Source organism: Notamacropus eugenii, chromosome 2 (assembly GCF_028372415.1).
Source record: "Notamacropus eugenii isolate mMacEug1 chromosome 2, mMacEug1.pri_v2, whole genome shotgun sequence".
In the NCBI taxonomy this organism is placed as follows: Eukaryota; Metazoa; Chordata; class Mammalia; order Diprotodontia; family Macropodidae; genus Notamacropus; species Notamacropus eugenii.
This window is the reverse complement of record NC_092873.1, coordinates 369,883,437-369,905,855: the sequence shown is the minus strand read 5'-3', so window position 1 is coordinate 369,905,855 and position 22,419 is coordinate 369,883,437. Positions and strand designations below refer to the sequence as shown.

General features: G+C 42.0%; 1 protein-coding gene across 13 annotated transcripts in view; it reads right to left on the bottom strand.

Annotated features, from left to right (window-relative positions):
- MSI2 (musashi RNA binding protein 2) overlaps positions 1-22,419 on the bottom strand; it is a 530,240-nt gene that overhangs the window by 70,032 nt on the left and 437,789 nt on the right. For all 13 annotated transcript variants that reach the window (XM_072646789.1, XM_072646790.1, XM_072646783.1 and 10 more), the window contains one exon: positions 6,092-6,206. In XM_072646789.1, coding sequence (XP_072502890.1) covers positions 6,092-6,206 — 115 coding nt within the window. The remainder of the gene's footprint in view (positions 1-6,091; positions 6,207-22,419) is intronic.

Sequence of the window (22,419 nt, the reverse complement as noted above, 5' to 3'; positions counted from 1 at the left end):
ACCAACAATTAAAATTAACTTGCTCCTCCTTTTTTGAACAACTGAGCTAATCTTTTGCCCCCCATCTCCCAAGGTGGCACAGTTTCGAAGGCTCCAGTTCTGAATCTTTTGCCTAGTCTAGAAAATTCATGTGTTCTCATGATAGAGAGGAACATTATCCGTTCACTCCTGTGCTGCTACTCCTTATCCAGAAGGGCAGAAAACTGCCCCAGTCAGGTCTGTTTAGAAATCGAAGCAGGCTATTTAACCACGGAACCACTTGAATGTGAAGCGTTTCTTTCGTGAAATATGAAGATCATCCTCTGTGGCCTTGGAATGTGGGCATTGGGTGTTCACATAAGGACTCAAGTGATGTTTCCATTATGAGACCTAGGGGTTCCTGTCTATATTTACGTCAAAGCCCCTAGAAAGATCCCCCTGAAACTTACTTTAACTCAAGGAAGAGGATGATCCCCATTTGAAGTTCCTAAAACTCACTGGGAAACAAATCAATGAGTTCACTGCCTTGGAAGCAATGGGAGGTCCGGGGTGCAGTCCGCCTGCTCTCCCTCCCTTCCTTCCTTCTCGTTCCCAAAATCTTAAACCCAGTGCACTCTGAAGCCCATGGGCTGGACAACAATAGGTCCCTGGCCAAGCTCCTCTTAATGACTGGCTTAGAGTGAATATCACTAGTAACAGTTTTTGTTGACTAAGTTATTTTTTTTTTTGCTCATTAAAAGGGCCATTCCCTGACTACTTCTTAAAGAGGCCTATACACTCAATGGGCGTTACCTCCCTCTAAGTGACTCCTTGAAAAGCCCAAGGTCTCCCATTGCATCCTGGGTCATCTCCAGTTATCCTGATGAATATTTGGTCACTGGATTCAGATGGCTCTGGAGGAGAATTGAGGCTGGTGACCTGCACAGCCCTCCCTCACTCAAAACAAAGTCAAGTGCAAAGTCATGTCATTATTCTCTGATGGCATGGTCTTTGAAAATGAAGGACAAACACAGACAGCAAAAGGTGCAGATAGTAGTAGATGGGGCAGAGGTTAGACACCTGTAAACACTTTCTGGTAGAGGCAAATATTCAAACAGATGGCTAATGGTGGTGAAGGCATCTATCTTCCCTGTAGAAAATGGACTAAATGCTAGATCCTCTCCTCCCTCAAGCTTTCCTTCTTAAGGAGGCACCTTCCAACTCTATAACTCCAAGCTTTCCTAAAAGACTGTATAAGCACCAAGCACAACGATTCCTAGGAACTCTTTCTCTCTGTCCTCAAGAACTAGGTTATTCTGCAATGGCTGGCCAAATTGTGATAGGACCATCGCTGTTTTAAATCTTTTTTTTTAAACAAAACTAGTAAAATAACCTCATCTCCCCATAATGAAGCACTCAATTTACCTTTCTCTAACATGCTCACAATTACTTAAGGGAAGCTGTTTTTTCAAAGACTAATTTCATTGTTTTTCCAAGGCCTGAAGTCAGATTTTTGTCAAATTGCAAATGCTGATGCCTTACATTTGGGCCAAGAACCTTGCTTGAACTGTAATGGAATTACACTGTGACATCCGACATTCCCAAGGGAACAGGCCTGGTCTGATGAATCTTTCCTATTTCTGCTTCATTTGGGAAAAGCTGCAATGCCATCACTTCAAAGGGAGAAGGAAAATCCTCCCCACTGCTCCAGAAAGAAAAGGGATTGGAATAAATGACAGATTTTACTTATAAGCAAATATCCTTCTCATCTTCCAAAAGGTCCAATGGCCAGACACAGGATGGAGGAAGGTAGACAGAATGACAAAAGGACAATCGATAGTGGATTTCTGATTCTTTTCACTACAGCAGCTTAATTCTCCTGATACGTCCTAGCTATGTGTGTGACTTTCTGTCCAAGTCTTTTAACCTCTGTCTCAGTTTCCTCATCAGTAAAATGGGGACAATAACAAGACTTATCTAGAAGGGTAAGTATGGCACTATATTTCAAGTACTGTACCATATAAATGCTAACTATTACTGATAGAGGCTTCCCTTTTCATACATACCTCTGGAGGGAAACAGATTTTCCTGAGGGCCCAGAGAAAGGTTTCCACAGAATCGCTGTGCTGCTTTTTTGTGGAGGCAGGCAGGGTAGATGAATACCTGAACTCTTATTGTACCAGACCAAGCCAGGGCCTGGGCTCCAGGTGGAGGGTTGGGAGATATGCCAGGTCTCAGCCTCAGCCAGAGCTCAAGTAGCCAGTAGGTACAAACTTGAAAAAGCAAAGGGGGAGGCAAAGGGCTGGCCATAACTCAAGGGGTAATAGATTTTTAACTGCTACAATATTTTTTTTTACCAATGGTTAATTCTTTAATGTGACTCTAGGAAGTAGTAACTCGAGACTTAAAAGAATGGGGAAAATAGCTAGAGCAGATAATTAAGCATCTGGCATTCATCATAGCTCCATCCCTCACTCAGGGCAAGCCAAGGGGATCATGCTCAGACAGCTGATGGTGGGTGGGGGAAGGGTGGGTAGGGGAGCAAGGGTGGCCCAAATGCATAAGCATTTTATTTATCATTCTAGAGGGCCTAGCAAAGTTTCTTGCAAATCCAGTGAAACCTTGGCTGTGAGGAGGGTTGCTCTCAGGATCAATTTTCTTCCCAGGTGGTCCATCTATCTATCCTGGTCAGCACCATTTGTAATGTTCTGTTTTTCTCCCAGAAACACCCTCAGCTCTTGTCCAGCCTTGTCTGCTCTTAGGGTTCTGTTTCTGGGCTTTAAGCCGCACTCCCACATACCCAGAGATCATTTTTTCTTTGCCAATTTGTATCTCCTCCTTTTGACTCCCTGGACACTGTGACTGTTTCCTACTCTTTATCAGTCAATCACCAAGCATCTATTAAGCATCTACTATGTGCAGGCCCTGTGCTAGGGCATGGAGACATCAAAATGAAAACCAAATAAACAATCTCTGTCTTCTAAAAGCATATGCTCATTCTGTCATGGGAAATCACATACGCACGCATAAATAAATACAAAATACATATGAAGTAATTTTTAAAATACAAGGTAATTTCAGGAGGGGGAAGAAACCAACAGCTGTGGGGATTGGGAAAGGAAGGCTACATTAGGAAGGAGCATTTGAGCTGAGCTGTGAATGAAGAGAGTGATTCTAAGTGGTGGAGGTGAGGAAGGAGAGAAGTCCAGGCACGGAGGGACAATCTGTCCAAAGGCAAGGAGATGGGACAGGACAGGTCATGTGTGAAGGAAAAGGAAAGCAGTCGATTTAGCTGGACCACAGAATGTGGAAATGTCATGGGAAATAATGTGTAACGAGACAGCAAAAGTAGATTGAGTCTAGGTTGTGATGAGCTTAAGATGCTCCACGGTAACAGGCAGCCACAAGAGTTTACTGAGTAAGGGGAGTGGCAAGGTTGGACCTTTGCTGTAGGAATATCACTTTGGCAGCTGCGTAGAGGAAAAATCAGAGAGGGGTGAGACTAAACAGGGGTTAGGAGGCTATTCCAGGAGTCCAGCTTAGAGGTGGCGAGAAGCTGAAACTATGGTGATGCCTAAGTGGGTGGAGAGAAATACTGTCCAGATAGAATTGTAAATGGATATGGTGAGTGAGAAGGAGAGGAAAACAAAGCTGATTCCAAGGTTGGGAAGTCATGTGGAAGAAGGTGCCTTAGGTAGAAATAGGAAATTAGGAAAAGAAATGGGTTTTTTAGGGAAAGATAGAAAGGAATGTTTCTTATATGCATTAGATTACAAACTCCTTAAAGACAGGGACTGTCTTTTGCCTTTTTTTGTATCCCCAGCGCTTGCACATAGTAGGTGCTTAATAAATGTTTGGGGTAGCTAGGTGAAGCAGTGAATAGACAGCTAGGCCTGGAGTCAGGAACACCTGAGACACTATCTATCTAGCCTCAGACACTGAACTAGCTGTGTGACCCTGGGCAAATGATTTTATCTTTACTTGCCTCTGTGAAATGGGGATAGGAATTAGCACCTATCTCACAGAGTTGCTGTGAGGATCAAATGCCATAGTATGTGTAAAGTGCTTAGCACAATGTCTGCCACCTAGGAAGCGCTACATAAATGTTTATTCTCTTTGCATCTAATTCAAAATGTTATCTAATAGGCAGTTGTTGATGTGAGACCAGAACTCAGGAGAGATACTATGTTCATATATGAAGATCTTGAGTCATCTGCATAAACATGATAATTAAACCCACAGGAGAAGATAAGGTCTCTGGAGAGAGGGAAAGAAGAGGTTAGGAAAAAGGAGGATGGACAAAAGGAGGAGGGAGACAGAGGAAGAGGGAAGAAGAGAGAGAAGGAGAGGGAGAGGGAGAGAGAAAGGTGGCAAGCAAGGGAGAGAGAAGAAAAGAGAGCCCAGGACAGAGCTTTGGGGCATGCTCACAAATTAGGGACAGAACACTGAGGATGAATTAGCAAATGAGGAGGTTAAGGAACAAATGGACAGGTAGGAAGAAAATGCAGAGAGGACAAGAATACCCAGGAGGTTTAGAGGGTGATCAAATGAAAGAAGAGCCAAGGAAAAGAATGATAAGGACCTCATTTCTGGTTTTTGGTTTCTACAGACTGGATACAGAAAAAGGGTCTGCTCCTCTGCACTGAGAGCATGCTGACTTAGAGTCTCTTGATTATTTTGCTTCTTTATTAAGAATTCACTTATTTATTACACATAAAGTAAAAAATTTGGGACCCAGAGAGGTACCTATGAAAGCTCACACAGCAGAGTTGGTGAACAATCTTGGTCCCTGGACGTGAAAGTCTTCCTTCCTATCACTCTACGTCTTGGGGCCCTCTGCCGCCATCTTAAGCCCACAATCATTAAAGGGAACGTAGAAGAACTACTCACTCTTCTTAAGAGCCCCTTCTTTATCCCCAGACAAGAAGCTGGTTCCAAGAGGATGATAACACCAATAACAACTCATGTTCCTATAGCACTTCAAAGATTACAAAGCACTTTTCTAACAATCATGAGAAAAAAATAATATGATGTAATGTTAAGTCAAATAGACTCTGAGTCCAAGAACCTGGGTTCAAATCCTAGTTTGTGCCACTAGCTACTTTTGTGACCTTGGGCAAGGCACTTATGCCTAAAATGTGGGGGCTGCACTAAAGGATCCCCTAATATCCACCCTTCCAGCTCTAAGGTATGATTCCAAAAAGACTATGTAAAAACTTTTATCCCAATTTACACGAGCTAAGAGAGGGAGCTTAAGTGACTTTGTCTAAGGTCACAAATCTGGTAGATATCAATAGGTGTCAAACCCTCGGCTTTCTGACTAAGCCCAGCCTTCCTTCCGTTATAAACCGTACAGCCTCTTCCAAGTAGAATCCTCTAGACACTAATTGGTTAATGTCAAAAAGTTTTTAAAAGTTAAAAGCCAGAAGTAGTTTAAACAGCAATCCATTTACAATACATAAAGAGCTTATCATATGCTGTAGGAGAAGAGACTCTTAGCCAAACCAAATGAAAATCCATTAAAACTAGACAGATCTTGTGCCTGAATGGAATTTTACCATTAAGTACCATTTATCCCATTTTAATTAGTATTTTCTGGACGCACAATAACCGGAGCTAAAATACTGTTCTCTTGCCTTGAAATTTCTAATTATTGTTGCGACCTACACAATTATGCATCTTCACTGCTTTCTCCATCTTGCCTGCCATTGAAACAGCAAGATTTTCAATTATCTGTGTGGACCTGTCAGAGATACCTTTAAGAGAAGGGGCATTATATGTGTCTCAATTTCTCTAAAAGCCAGGAGAGATCGTTTTTAGTCAGAACAAACACACTTTGTCTTTCATCATTCTACTTTTTTTTTTTTAGTGTGAATAAAGAGTAAAAACAGGCTATTTAAAACATCCATTTAAATGCAAATTCTGATATCCCAAGAAAAATGTTAATCATTTAAATAGACAGGATTCTTCCCACTGTCCCTCCCCACTCCACCCCCATACTCCTTTTCCCTTCCAGCTTCTAGAAAGTGGAGTTGTAGCCCAGAAAAGTTAAGCCAGAGAGATATGGTGGACAATTTCCAACATGAGTGACAAAGGTAGGAAGGATAACCCCGTCATCATCCCCAGGACTTACCTAGCATTCCCATGCCTAGCATGAAAGCATCCATTGTATAAGGGAGGCCCCTGGCCCGTCCTCTTGTCCCGGGTGGGAACATCACTTCCTTAGGCTGTGCTTTCTTACATTCTACCTATTGAGGGGAAAAAAATATACAAATGAGATGCTAATTAATTCCAGGAAAATGTCAAATGCAGACCTGAATGGGTAAGAGAAAGGTTATTTTTAGCTGAGTTCCTTACACTCCAAGTAAAAAGAGTTAAGGAGAGTAAATGGCCTGCAGAATAAATATTTAAGAAAACATACCCCTTGTGTAAATCTCGCTTTGGAAGACCCTACAAAGATGAAATCAGGGGGCAGAGGAAGCTGGCAAGACATACACACACTCAGGAATGATTCCTCGGTTAATGGTTCTCTAACAAAACTGCCTAAAAGAATCCCTGGTTTGGGAGGAATCATTGGAAAAGGGCATCGAAGACAGTCGTTTGAAATTCTAATGAAGAAATCCTGTCCTTGAAATCGACTTCCAAGCATGCTTTATAAAGTTAAACCATCAACTGTGTTCTTTTCATTGCATCTTTTTCATTCACCTCCAACCGGTCTCCCTTCCAGCCAACTCTTTTTAGTCTTTATATATTGGGCTACCCCACAGTGATCCCCTCCCAACTTCTTTCTGTACATTTCTTCCACGTTTGGAAGTTCTTGAAAATCTATCGGTCTATTTATTCAGAAATTATTTACACGATAACCTTACCTAATTGGAACACAGGAGAAAACAACTCACCACCAAAAAAAAAAAAAACAAGCCCTCTGAGCATCCCAAAGGGATGTTACAAGGGTCAGCACATGGCTCACAGAAGAGGGCCCCAGTAACCAACTCAGATCCCACATAAGTCTTATTTGCCACACAATGCTAACAAAATTCATTTTTCTGGTTTCCTAGTCCAGAGCTGCTAGGTAGCAGTTAATCAAAAGGATGGGGCTGCATGGGCCAGGTACAGGGGAAGAAACAGAAAAAATTAAAGAAAGGGGAAAAAAAGGACTACTGAGTATAGACAGTCAGTTCTTACTTTATATAAGTGGACTTGTTCTGCAGATATCTACAGAAAGCCATTGTTTTGTAATGTGAATCTGCCCACAGATGTGGGGGAGAGAGAGAAGCAGGAAGGAGACTGCTGGCCTGTGGAGGGAAGGGGCCAACATGTGGTTCAAGAGGATGTGGGGGTCAGGCCCCCCGAGAAGCTAGAACAGGAGGAGGAACAAGTGGGGGGCTAGGGTCTAGGGATCTGGCTGGAACTGAGAGGAGGAACAGACACATGGGGGCTGAACCTAGGCACAGACAAGAAAGGATGGGCAGCATGCAGGGATCTTGGACTGACAGAAAACAGACATAAGGGGCCTGGTGGTAGGTGGCAGGTCAAAGGTCTCTTGCTGCCACAAATCTCAAACCAAGTCATGATCTTACAACAGCTACAGAGGTCTCTCTGCCCATCTCTTCTGCTTTCACTTGGAGGGTATTTTTTAAGGACTTTTTAGAAAGTTGGATTTTGGAGGGGTTTATTGAGTGGAGGTGGGAGGCCACAGAGCATGGATGGAGCCATGGGGCAGAATTCTTTCTGCAAAGTTGAATTTGTGTAGTGCAAATTTACATAAAGCAAAAACTGTCTGTAATAATCTGGGATCATTCAGGTTAGAGGGACATCTAATAGTCCTGGAAAGCTTTGGTTAGCACAATTACAGTCAGGATGATGACCCTAAATCATCAATAAAAGGTAAAATTATATTTAATAGTCACAAAGACAGGAAGGTATGTAATGCATGTTCACAGGTTCATAGACTTAGTGCTGGGAAGGAACCTAGAGACTACCTCCAGTCTAATCCCCTCATTATTTTACAGATAGGAAGCAAAAATCTCAAAGGTTAAGTGACTTCATTTCCAACAGCACTCTTGACCCATAGGACTTTCTCTTGTATGTCACAGAGATTGTTTTTTTGTCCTGTGAATTCATTCTATAGCCCACTACCACCACCACCTTGTTCCCAAATTACTCCCTCTCATTTTAAAGATCCCTTTCATGTATGGCATTCCTGGGAGCAGCTAGGTAGCACCAGAAGTCAGGAGGACCTGAGTCCACATCCAATTCTGACACTTACTAGCTGTGTGACCCTGGACAAGTCACTTAACCCTGACCTGTTGGCCTGTTCTCTCATCCATAAAATGAGGTAGAGAAGGAAATGGCAAATCACTGTAGTATCTCTGCAAGGAAAACCCCAAAGGGGGTCACAAAGAGTAGTATATGACTGAAACGACTGGATGACGACATTATAACAGCATTCCTCCACTATAAAGTAAGCTCTTTCAGCTCATATTTCTTGTTCCAGCACTTAGCACGGAACCTGACACAAAGTAAATGCTTGTTGACTTGACTTTCTCAGTATCAGAAATAGGATGTGAATGCAAGTCTTCCTGGCTTCAAGTCCAGCACCCAACCTCTATACCATGTTGAGAGGTCATTTAGTTTACCTCATAACTGAAGCTCTATAACACACCTAATAAATTTTTTTTTTACAGCTTCTCATCAGGTAGATCCCACTAAGACCTAGGACATTCATTCCACTTTTGCATCTTATTTTTTAAGCATTATTAATTTTTTTATTGCTGTCTCTTTCCAATATCCCCCTTCACCCCCAAATGAATCTATCTTGCAACAAAGAAGTCAAGTTTGCTTTTGTTCAGTCATTTTAGTTATGTCCAATTCTTCATAAGCCCATTTGGGGTTTTCTTGGCAAAGATGATGGAATGGTTTGCCATTTTCTTCACTGTCTCATTTTCCAGTTGAGGAAACTGAAATAAATAGGGTTAAGTGACTTACCCAGGGTCACACAGCTAGTAAGAATGAGAAGCTGGATTTGAACTCAGGTCTTCCTGACTGCAGGCCTGGCACTCTATCTATTGTGCCACCTAGCTGATCATCAGCTTTTTTGACTATGCAACACAACTGTGCCTCACTCTGTACTTGTAGATGACCATCTCTCTGTCCAGAGACGGGAAGCTTGCTTCATTATCAGTCCCCTGACATCATGACTGGTCACTGATCAGAGATCAATTGATCATTGATCAGAGATAGATGTTTTTCAATACTGTTAAAACATTTAGAAAGATTTCCATTCCAAATGGTTAGAGTTGAAAAGCTTTGGCATTTAGTACGAATGGAGTTGGGAAGAAAGGGTAGATTTCAGTTACCCAGTGATGCTGGCTAAATGAGCCATTATGTTGGATATTTCTGGCTGCTGTCTCTCTAAAGTCTACCAACCTAGAAGAGAGAGGAGTTGTACATTTTGGTATACTGAAGATAATTCCCTCATTATTCCTCTCTCATTGTGGTTTACTTGTGGACTCACAGTTCCTAAAGGAAATGAGACACACCTCTTTCTCCTGGGGTAGAGGCCCCACTGTTCATTTTCAACAGGGAACATCATTTACATGAACCCTGCTACTCTTAACAAGCTGGGGAAGGTGGGCGTGTTCCGTACATGCAAACAGATAATTATCCAACTCAGACCCCGAAATGGAGAATAATATAGTGAACTAGTTCCTTTCCTAATAGCCCTATCAGTGACAGTCTATTGCATTGTCTTATGAAAACCCTATGCTTGTTCCTAAGCAACCTGATCAACGAAAATTTCAGGTTTATACAATTTTCATTTAGGTAACATGAAGGTTAACCGACTGTAATGGGAATATTTTAAACAAAACCACCTACTCGTCCTGCTCCTCAGCTACATGCACTGAACTCCGGGGGAAGCTCCTTTACTTTTCTCCATCCTTCTCAGAGGCACTCAACTGTGTGAATTCTGCCAAAACCTCACTCTTGTCTCCTGAGCACAGCCAGCAGCCTTGCCTTCCACATGGTGCCAAGAATGGCTCGGGTTCTCAAACCACATGTCACCTTGCCCCTTTTCAGAGGCTTTAAAGAAAAAAAAAACTTACAGATAAAAGTATTCATCACAAAGAGCTGGAAACAAAATACAGGCCCGGAGACTAAGGAATGGTTGAGTAAATTATGATATGTGAATATAATAGAACATTACTACATTGTAAAGAATGATGAATGTGAAGAACTCAGAGGTAGGAAGATATGTATAAGGTGAGAGAGTGAAGAAAAGATAGAATGGCCTCCACAATGTAAATGAAGATAATACTAAAAAGGTGACAGAGGTCTGGCATCAGGAAGACTCATCTTCCCAAGTTCAAATCTGGCCTCAGACACTTAGCAGCCATGTGACTCTGAGCAAGTCACTTAATCCTATTTGCTTGAGTTTCTTCATCTATAAAATGAGCTGGAGAAGGAAATGGCAAACCACTTCAGTGTCTTGGACAAGAAAATCCCCAAAGGGGTCACAGAGGCAGACACAACTGAAAAATGACTGAACAGCAACAACACAAGGCAATAACATTTAAATCAAACACAGTCATAAGTTGGGCGCCATACTATCAGCGTCAAGGCATAGATCCTTCCTTTCCGTTACCAGTGAAAGTGGAAGTGATGTATATCCACAACTGAAATTATGCTGTTAAGGAGTTTTCATGAACATTACAGGGAATGATGCTTTATGGTTGAGCAGGGGGGAGTATTTTTGGGGTGTTGGTTTGGAAGTGTGTATTGTCTTGAAATATAGAAAAAAATAAAGTCAAAACACAGAAAACCTAGTCTCTAGAAAAGAAAGACAAAATCAAAGAAATACAGACTTAAAGGACAAAAGACAATGAAAGAATGAAAGGGAAGGAAGGCAGGCTTGCTGGATTTTCTTATAATCAGAAAGCTTTTCCTACTCAGCTCTCTTGGTTCCGCCCAATACAAATCCTATTTACCAACAGAATGATATAGTGCAGAATGCTACATTAGCAGGTGGTGTTGAGTTATGTCTGACTCTTTGTGACCCCATTTGGGATTTTCTTGGCAAAGATACAAAGATTCTTCTCCAGTTCATTTGATAGATGAGGAAAGTGAGGCAGACAGGGTGAAATGACTTGCCCAGGGCCACACAACTTACGTCTGAGATTGGATTTGAACTCAGGAAGATGAATCTTCCTGACTCCAGCCCAGAACTCTATCCATTATGCCACCTCGCTACCCCCACGTTAGGAGGATCTAGATTCAAACTCTGGATTTAGCATTCTTACTACCTACATGATATTATGCAAGTCACTTAACATTTCTCTGCCTAAGTCTACAGAATTATAAAATGAGGGAGGTTAAATAACATGACTTAAGATCCTTTCCATCTTTAAATGTACAATCCTAAATTCCCCACAAGTGTGATGGAAAGAACACACAGGACTTGGATTCAGGAGACTCATGAGCCCTTTCTGACAAGCCACTCTAGGGCCAAAGGTAAGAACCTGGGCAAATGACTTAAACTTCTTAGAACTTCAGTTTCTTCATCTGCAAAATGGGCAGTGTGTCTTTTCAGAATCTTCTAGGGTTACCATGTGAACAGCACCTGGCAAAACCTTAGGGTGTCCCGTAGAATATTGTTATTTTCTTGTCATGCTGTCCTCATTCATCTCCTCTCCTCATCCTCTCATAAGCTGTTTGTTTATAAATAACATTTGTGCAGGTGGAAAAAGTGAGCTCATGCTCTACAGGTTCTACTCAAGAATCCTCAGGACAACCCCAAAGATAGGATCAAAGGAACGAACAAGGACCTTATTCTGCTCCCTCAGGGTCGTTACTTCTTCCACTAGGTCTCTGGATTTTGAGAGCTTCATCATCATCATTGTTAATATACGTAATAATATATTTAATAATTCTATTTATTTTATTATTTAATAAATAAATAATATAAATATACTACAATATTATGTGTATAGACATTAGTTAATATAGATATGATGATAATACAATACATAAATATAACACAATATAAATGGTATAATAAAATTAACGTTTTTAACTTTTCTTTCAGAATTCAGATAGAAAGTCCAAGGACAAGTCGCTGTCTTGTTATTATTCTTTTATATTTAATTTTTTGGGGATGATAATACAGACAGACAAAACAACTGCTCAACTATTTTGCCTATTTTTAATATATCTATATGGGTGTATATTGTATAGACCAATTTACGGACATGTTGTCTCCCCCAGCGAGACTCTAAATTCCTTGAGGACAAGGGCTATCTTCAGTTTTGTCTCTATATCCTCAGTGTTTTGTATGGTGCCTGGGAAGGAGGCGGCATTTCATAAATGTTTGTTGACGGATGGATGGACTGAATTGGATTCGAGGAAGGGAAAAGAAGTATATCCTCTCTAGGTTCAGTGAGAACAAGCATTTTTGGTACCACTTGGGGATAATCATGGGGATAATATGTACCTCATCCTATTCTTACATGATTCCCATTCTTTCTTCTAAACCTCTGTATTTTGAAAGCTTTTTTTTTTTTTTTACTCCACACAGCTTGAGGATTAGGGGTAATTGGGATGGCAACATCTATTACAAAAAAACTTGTAAAGTTTTCATGGACCAGTATTACCTCTGGATAATTGCAAGCAATAGGTTGAGCTTTGATAACGCTTTGGTTGTCATCATCATTATAACTGCTTTCCCTACACCAGGTCTTACACTTTTGCACCTACATTCTTCTTGTCAATTGTCAGACCCTGACAATCCCCTCAGAGGCTCAAAGCAACTCTTAAGACTGTAAATTGCAAAGACAGTGCTGACCTGCTCAGCTAGAGGGAATTTCTTAAATCAAGGGGATCACGGTTTTAGTCTGTATCTTAGCCCCAAGGACGGAGACTGTGGAGATGTTATCAAACTAGAGATAGACCAAAGGAGGAAAATACCTGCTACATTTGATTGTGGTTCCCCCAGCATGGGAAATGTTTGTCTCTATCCGTTCCCCTTCTGTATTCTTCAATGGTTGCTTTTTCTACAAGGTATATGACTGTTAAGTGACTAAAGTTAGGATTCTGCTCACCATCCCCCAAACTCAACAGACCCAACATGACCTCCCCCTCTAGGCAGAAGGGACTGATAAATGACCATGTTCACCAGGAAGAGGGTTCTCTCTATTCCACATCAACAAACAGATACAAGCATTTGCTCCCATCCAACAATTTCTCTGGCTCACAGAAATTAGTAGACTGGGGAGTTGGGGAGGAATGGACTGAAAGTACTTTAATAAGGGGGCATAGGGCAGGGGATTTGACTTTATTTAGTTCCACATATGTCACAGGAATAGTTTGTCTCTCCATGGTTACTTGGTTCTAGGTATGAATGATGGCAAACTTAGAAACTGAAGGGAAAGAAAACCAATATGGTGGTTGTTCCTATGACAACCAGCCTCAAGTAGAACATCTTTCAAGCTGTTACTTGCTATACATCTCTCCCATCTTCCCGGCCCAAGCTTTAGCAAGGCTGCTACTAAAATACCCATGATCAACTCTCAAACAAAGTCCATTCTCAAGCTAATCTGTCTAAGGATATATTTTAAAAAAGAGGAAGTTGGGTCCTGGAGAATGCAGCATCTCTGGGTTGTGTACCCTAAGTTCTTTGCATGAATGCATACCTGCTTCACCTTCCAGTGCAATAGCTCATAACTACAAGAGAACAAAACAACACTCCTCTTTGATTGAAGTACAAAAAAATGCCATTTGGTTCAGCATAGTTGGGAAAAAAACAACTTTGTAATGAACCTCTTTGGGTAACCAATGGTCAACTGCTGGTATAAAGAAAGCAAGTTTTAAAATTCATAACTTAGAGAAACACACGGTCCCAGAGACAATGTTCAGAAGGAACAAATGACCCTTACGAGTTCAATAAACAGAAATATCCTACCTCTCTAGATACATGAGTGGATTAATTTCAAACTTCTACACCACAAATACATTCTTTGCTTAGCAAATCAGATGTGGCAATAAAAATAAGGGAGAAGGATGGATAATGGACCTATGATTCCATCAGTCTAGGGGCCTCGGAGCCAAGGAAACACCCTCTACCATGGAGATGGGGCTCTCCTCTGGAACTTGTAGACCTGCCTAGAACACTAAGAGTTTCCGTGGCTGACCCAGGATCATTGAGCCAATGTGCGTCATAGGCTGCCGTGGAACCCAGACCTTCTTGCCTGTGAGTTTGGTTCTGTAGCCACCAGGCCACAATGAGAAATAACCGTAATTGCCAGTACCGATATTGTTCTTTACAGTTTCCAGAGCATTTTATGTCAGTGGTGTCAAACTCAAGCAGAAATGGAGGCCAGGAAACCATACCTAAGGATCCCTGTAAGGGGCATATTGACCGTTTTAAAATGTGACATGATCTGTTTTATTGGATTTTTATTTATTTTGTTAAATATATCCCACTTACATTTGAATCTGGTTCAGGCCAAACTCAGGAGTGTCGAAGGCCGCAAGCATCCGCTTTATACTCATTGTGTCATCTGAGCCTCTGAAGGGACCTGTGAGGTATTCGTATCTCCATTTCATAGGTGAGGAGATGAAGGCTCACACAGGTGATTTATTAATAACAGTAATATTTATCTAATGAATTATATCTAAATTATATCTAATATCACATTAGACATGATATAATACAATAACATTACACTATCATATATATCTATATGCATTATATCTAAATTTATCTAATATATTATATCTATATCTATCATATTTATCGAATGCTTTTAGGTTTAAGAAGCACTTTAAATACAAGATCTCATTACCTTTGAGAGGTATGATTTTTATTTCCCATTTTACATATGGGAAAACTGAGGGTGAGAGAAGTTAAATGACTTATCTAGGGTCCCAAAGCCAGTATGTGCTGGGGGCAGAATAAAAATCCAGATCTTCCTTATTCCAAGTTCCACACTCCTTCAGCTACACTGTAATGCATCTCAGTGGTGGTATGTATGTTTGGTGGGAGGGGAGAGTGTGGTATAGTCTACTCCCTCTCCCCACAGGGGAGGGAGTAACTAGAGATAGAGTAAAATGAATTACCCAAAGATCCATTTGGCAATCCTAGATCTGGAAGTTGTTAACATTTCCCTTTAAAGTACAGATCAAAGACAAGAAGCCTAATAGAGACTTTTTGTCCTTCTTTTTCCTTGTCTCTGCTCCATTTTTTTTCCTTTTCACTAGTTATGATTTTTTTTACTGAGAATCCAGAGTTGGTAAGGAGTAATACCTTGCAAGCTTTGCTGCTTACAAAGTATTTTCTCTCCATGATCTCATTTCACGAGATCACAGAATTCAGAGCTAGAAGACAGCACCTACTAATAGTGTCAAGGATTTAGAGTTGGAAGGCACTGCTGAGGCCCCCTAATCCAACCCCTTTATCTTACAGATGAAGAAACTGAGGCCTGGAGAGGTTAAGTAAATTTGTCCTATGTGACTGTGCTTTAGGTCTGAGAGAAGGGAGAAAAACCCTTTGGAAGAAAAGAGCAGAAAACTCTTAATTCTACCAAACAAAGAATCAATTTGTGTTTTATTGCAGAATTGACCATCCTCAGGCTTCTTGCTGCCAACAAAGGTCTGTCCTTAAGCTGTGCACAGCTGAAAGTCATCGTTAATGCTGACTGTGAATCCCATTCTTATATTTGCTGGTAATGATTAGTTATGCTGGTATTGTGGGGGGATGCTGTTGGTGGATTAGAAAGTGAAAGGTGTTGTGTAAAGCCCATAAGATCCCACTTCATCTTGGGGAGGGATGGTGAGAAAATTTAAAACTCATGGAAGTGAACGTTGAAAACTGAAAACAAATAAATACATTTGAAGAAAAAAAAGAACGTGAAAGGTGTTGCAGAGTGGTTTAACTTGATTTTTTTCAAGAGAAATGATCAGCCCAGAGAAACAACAGCCTTTTCAGAAGCAGTTAAAAGAAATACCCATTTACATCTTTTACCAAACACTTGAAAAGCAACCACCCAAAGCTGCAAAACCCCAAGACACAAAAGTCTCTCCCCTGAGTAACAATCCCTTATCACCAATTGTGCATTTCAAACTGGATGTCCAGAGAAATCCTAAACCCAACTAGTTCATTTGTTTTAGTCGTTTTCAGTCATGTCTGACACTTTGTGATCCCTCTTTAGGGTTTTCTTGGCAAAGATACTGGAGTAGTTTGCCATTTCCTTTTCCAGTTCATTTTATAGATGAGGAAACTTAGGCAAACAGGCTTGAGTGACTTGTCCAGGGTCATGCAGCTAGTATCTGAAGCTGGATTGGAATTCAGGTCTTCCTGACTGTAGGCCTAGTGCTCTATCCACTGTGCCACCTAGCTGCCCTTTCCTAAGAAAAGGTTTCACCATTTACCCCCTCTATTCAATAAGCACAAACGATTCCCTGTTGTCACTAGTTTTAAATGTAAATTCCTTTGGCAGCTAAAGTTTATCACAACCTAGTCCTTTCTTATCTTTCCAATTTTCTTATGTATCAAACTCCTCCTCACCCTCTAGAAGGCAGCCACATCAGCCTTACCTTTTATTCCTCACACTCAATGCTTCATCTCCCAAGTCAGTCACTTTGCCCTGCCTGTCCTTCATCCTTGGAATTTTCTCCCTCCTCTCCCTCTGCTTTTTAGGAACACTAGTTTCTTTCAAGACTCAGCATCCCCTCTAAGGCAGCCTCGTACATATTCTGTCTCTGTCTTGTATCTCCTCCTCCTCTCCCCATTAGAATGGAAGGTACTATTTTTCCTTTTGTTATTAAACCCCAAGACTTAGCCCAGGGCCTGGCACATAGGAACTACTTAATAAATGAATGTGAGTTGAGTGACTGACTGATAAATTCTAAAGAGAGAGCTGAGGGGAGACTGTTGTGTGAGAAATTGATCATGAGCTATCAGAAATTCCTGGCCAATTCTCAGCCACTTTCTGAACGAAGCCGCACCTAATCTTCTGCAGGACATACCCAGGTCATGGGAGCATGGACCTTGAACTGATTTCTTTACACCTGGTAAGCCTAGAAAATGAGACTTAGAAGGTGGTATATGGAAGGACGAAGGTGCTTAAAATTTTTATGAGAACCTTATCGATCTGAAAGCTTTTGCTCCAGCTGTCTTGGTTAAAGACAATGAAAACATTCATTAGAGCAAAGATTCTGATAAGAAGACCCAAAAGGTGATGGTAGGTAGAAGAGAGATCAGAAGAAGCTAGGGAAACTTACAATAACAAGTAAAAAGTTACTATTTCAAATTTAAGTTGTTCCTGCTTTTCTGGGTCATCTCTAATCTGGGTTTGATTCCCAGTGTTCTACGGCTCATCTGGAGCAAAGGGTTCATGTTAGACTCACTGGACCATAAACTGTTTTCCCAGAGCACAAATCTGACCTTGCCACTACTTTGCTCAAGATGCTCCTATGCCTCCCTATTTCCTCTAGGATAAAATGCAAACTGCTCTGGCATTTAAAGCCCTTCACAATCTGTCTCCACCCTGCCTTTCCAGGCTTACTACACATTACTCTCCTTTAAGAAACCTAAATTATACACAGAAGGGGTGAGGAACCTCTGGCCTCGAGGCCACAGGTTTCCTGCCCCTGTTCTAGGCAAATCATCCTGTTTACTGTTTCCTACATATGACATTCCTTCTCCTGCCCATGCCTGTTTCTCTTGCCCAAAGTGCCCTCGCTCCTCATGTCTGCCTCTTAGAATCCCCAGGGTTCCTTTCTAAGGCACCTCGAGGGCCACCTTCCGTAGGAACATCTCTTGTCCCTGCCAATTTACTCGGTATCTATTCTGCATTTACTGCGTCCACATTATTCCCTCCTAGGAGAATGTTAGTCCCTTCACAGTAATGAAGGCTTCATTTTTGTCTCCACTTCTCAACTCTGGCACATAATAGGAGCTTACTAAATGCTTGATGAATAATGCACATGCAAGGTCACACAGATGGTGAGCAGAAGAGCCAAAACTGGAACTGCAGCCTTCAGATTCCAAATCCCCTGCCCTTGCCACAATGCTGTAAGTTAGATAGTGTGGGCCACTATTGTCCCCATTTTTCAGAGGAGAACTGAGGCTCAGGCTGGTCAAGAGACTTTCTCTAGATCACACAATTAGCAGATGACAAAAGCAGGGTTCAGATCTAGATCCTCTTTGCATCACACTGGACTACCCTTGGAAACACCTCACGGGGAGACAGCTCCAAGGCCACAAGACAACAAGACAGACAAACTACCATGCCAGATAGCTACATACAGGTGGGCATCATGATGGCAAGTCTGAAATCAAGATCAGTGATAGGTAAAGTTGTAGTTTTTTTAGATGGGGATGTTACTGCTGGCCTTCAGGAGAAAGCCAAGTTTGGGGTCACAGGTGGTTGTCCATAGGGAAATGTGGGGTGGGATATTGAGCCTACTGATTTGTTGCTCTCCTGATGGTCTAGCTGGGGGATGGTAGGAGGAGTGGATAGCTTTGTGGTACTGGGCAGGAAAAGGCTCAGATCTGAGGGGCCCAGGGAAAACGGGAATTCTGGAGAACTTTAATAGCACTGAATGGGGCTGGGATGGGGTAGGGGAGTTGGGGGTGGCAGAAGTAACCGCCCTGGACTCCTCTCTCCAGAGTGAATTAGCAAGAGAAAATAGGGCTTTGAACCCAGAATGTGAAGGGGCAGGCATCAACAAAAGATTCCTTTTCCCCAGCACATAAGAATAATAAGTTACTAATAATTATATTATTAATTTTATGAATATATTATTGATATTTTTAATAATACTTATTATGTGCCAGGCACTGTGCTAAGTGTTTAATTATCATCTCATCTGATGCTCACAACAATTCTGGGAGGCTGGTGCTATTATTACTCCCATTTTACAGATGAAGAAACTGCGGCAAATAGAGGTTTTAGTAACTTGTCAGGATCACATAGTAAGTATCTAAGACTGGATTTAAAGTCAGGGCTTCCTGTTGAAATTCTTTCCACCTTGTATCCTCAGCATAGCTGCACCAGACTGGTGTGTATGTATAAATTAACTGAATTTTTGTGGAGGACAAAAATAAGATGTGTGGGATATGGAGAAATAAGGGTGGTTATGAGTTATTGCTCCTTACTGGCAAGATAATGGAACAAGGAGCTGATAGCATACCAACAGTAGGTCTTCTCTCTTCTCCTCCACTCACCAGGCAAAACAAAAGTGCCATTTGGCCAACAGGCACACCAGAGCTCAAGCAGACGCTTAGACAAGAGTATTCATCTCACCGAGTTTGCCAAAACTAGACCAACAACTCCCTGTTATTTTGGATCAACTCTGAGTCATGGAAATAGCCTTGTCTTTCCTTTGCACATAGTAGGCACTTAGTCAGTTTGGACTCTGTTGGATTTGCCCTTGCACTGGGCAAAAACAGCTATGACACAAGGGCTTTTACGTAAGCTGATCAGTAAACAAGGGAGATATTAGCCTACTTAAAAGTAAAGGCCTTCGGTAGCAGCATTTACCTTCAAACGATGAATGTGCTCATTATAAATGATTCATATGTGTTTGTTTAAGCACTGAGGTTCCCTAAGATACACAGTCCTGCATCCCTTTCCCTAGCTAGCAGTATCACTCTCAATATTTTGTAATGACTAAACCTCATTTCTTCAATAAAAAAAAAAGGTTTGATTACTCTGACTTTTCCTTAATTCAGACTGACCTTCCCCTGTCCAATTAGGATGAATTATCAGGGTTCTTCTCTGTCTAGAAAAGCTGGCAGCCTGCAGTGGTGAACACAGATTCCACAGCAGAGCACTGAGGGCTGGGGAGGGAGCCAGGGCGTGGGGTAGAGGCAAACAAGGTCAGCAAGGGGAGAAAGTAACAGGAGGAAGGAGATTCTGAGGGAAGGGAAGGACCAACAAGAAACATGGGAGAGAAGAGGTGGAGAGAGGGAAATGGGCAGGTAGGGGAGCAGTGGACAGAGCAGTGAACTTGGGAGTCATCAAGGTATGAGTTCAAATCCTGCCTTAGACACTTAACTTAGCTATGTGATCCTTGCTTGACCTCTCTCAGTCTCTGTTCCCTCATCTGTAAAATGGGGATAATAGGGTCAACTTCACAGGGTTGTGTGGGGATTAGATGAGATACTGGTAAAATGCTCTGCAAACAGTTTCTATGTAAATGCTAACTATTAAGATGGTCAGGAAACTCTTCAAATGAGAGAGAGAGAGAGAGAGAGAGAGAGAGAGAGAGAGAGAGAGAGAGAGAGAGAGAGAGAGAGACAGAGAGAGACAGAGACAGAGAGAGACAGAGAGAGACAGAGACAGAGAGAGAGAGAGAGACAGAGAGAGAGAGAGAGACAGAGAGAGAGAGAGAGACAGAGAGACAGAGAGAGAGAGAGACAGAGACAGAGACAGAGAGAGAGAGAGACAGAGACAGAGAGAGAGAGAGAGAGACAGAGACAGAGAGAGACAGAGACAGAGAGAGACAGAGAGACAGAGAGACAGAGAGACAGAGAGACAGAGTGTGTGTGTGTGTGTGTGTGTGTGTGTGTGTGTGGCGGGGGGCCCCTCAAAGAGAAACCTTTCCCACCACATCATTTCACTACAGACTTGCCCTCGTAGGTGAGGTTGGAGGTGGGGCAACTTTCCTGGGAAAGATGCTCCTGAGTTTCCATGTAAAGGAGGGGAGGCAAGTGGTAGCGGGAGAGGAGACACCTGTGCATCTGGTACACTGAGGGCACTCTGAAGGATCATGGGGTCTAGAGCTGACCTATATCATACTTTTGTTATCATCGATTTCAACGCCTTTGTTTTACAAAAATGTCAACAGTAGAGGATTGTAATTGGTGGAGGGACCACAGATTGTAGAGGGAAATGTCCATATGTCATATTTTTGGTTCCTTCTCAGTGTTTTCTTTGGACAGCATAATGCACGGAGTGCCAGGCCCAAGGTAAGGAAGACTTATCTCCCTGAGTTCAAATCCTGCCTCAGACACTTAGTTGTGTGACCCTGGGCAAGTCACTTAACCTTGTTTCCCTCAGTTTCCACATCTGTAAAATGAGCTGGAGAGGGAAAAGGCAAACCACTCCAGCATCTTTGCCAAGAAAACCCCAAATAGGATTATGAAGAATCAGACATGACTAAAAAATAACTGAACAGCAACAAAGTCCTTGCTTTAACGCCTTGCACCTGTGGTGTATTGCAAAAAGTGCTGGACTTGGAGTCCGAAAACCTCAGTTCAAATTCTGGCTCTGCTGCATTCATGTCCCCGATCTTGGAGGTGAAAGATTTAGGTACGAATTCCGCTCCTGACCCCTCTTAGAAACATGACTGTACCCAAGTCACTTAGCATCTCAGTCTAGTTTCTTCAGTTTCTGTTTGCACTGCTCACCTTCCAATGCTGCAGTGAGGAGAGACCTTTGAAATGTTATCTGCCTATTCGAGGGATTTGGAGTGTGAAAAGTTCTGCTTAAAAAGAAGGCTGTCTGTAAAATATTATTATTATCCACTTAGGTGTGATACAGTGGAGAGAGAGCTGGTCTCATTCATAGTCACAAAGGCCTGGGTTCGAACGCTGCTTCTGACAGTGTTGTGTAACCCCAGGCAGGTCACTGAATCTCTCAGTGGCCCTGGAACCTGTACGACTCCCTAAGTGCCAATCTACATCGATGGAAGGAGTTTGTTATATCAGTGAAAACACATATCTGGCCCATAAAACAAATTAAAAAATTAAAGATCCAAACCAAGAGCCTCTATAGAACATTGCCACTGCCTATCATTCTCGAAGCCCTGGGGATGGCTCCACCTATATTTAGAAGGTGACCATTCAACATGAGATGATGGAGAAGGTAAAAGAAACTGAGAAAGATGAGGGAAACGCCCAGTGGCGGGGGTCATTCCCTTTGTTCTTCCCATCTACCTGTTTCTTGCTACCATTTTTCCCATCTCCACCCACCTGGCTAGGTGGATTCATCCCAGCTTTTGTTTTTCTGGTACATGAGGAGAGAGTGAAAGAACCTGTGGAGGGATGGCAGCTGCTGCCTTTCCTATTTCGCTCCTAAGCCCCAAGATGGGAAGGACAACTCAAGGACGCTGTCTGCAAGGTGACTTCAAGGTCAAGAGAGTTTTTCCCTTTCACCACACCCTCCAAAACTGACAAGCCTTGGAACCCTCAGCTTTGCTCAGCAAGGGGCTGTCTTAGGCAACCTGCTGTTCCTTCTTTCTTTTCTTTTCCTTTCTTTTCTTTTCTCTTCCTTCCTTTCTTTCCTAGTTTCATTCTCCCTCCTTTTTTCCTTTTTTCTCTCATTCTCCTCCCTCCCTTCTTCTTTGTTTCTTTCATTCTCCTCCCCTCCCTCCCTTCCTTCCTCTTTACATTTCTTTTCTTTCAAACAGGACGAAGGAAAAAGAAAAGTAAAGGAAAAAAGAGGAGCCGTCTCTAGT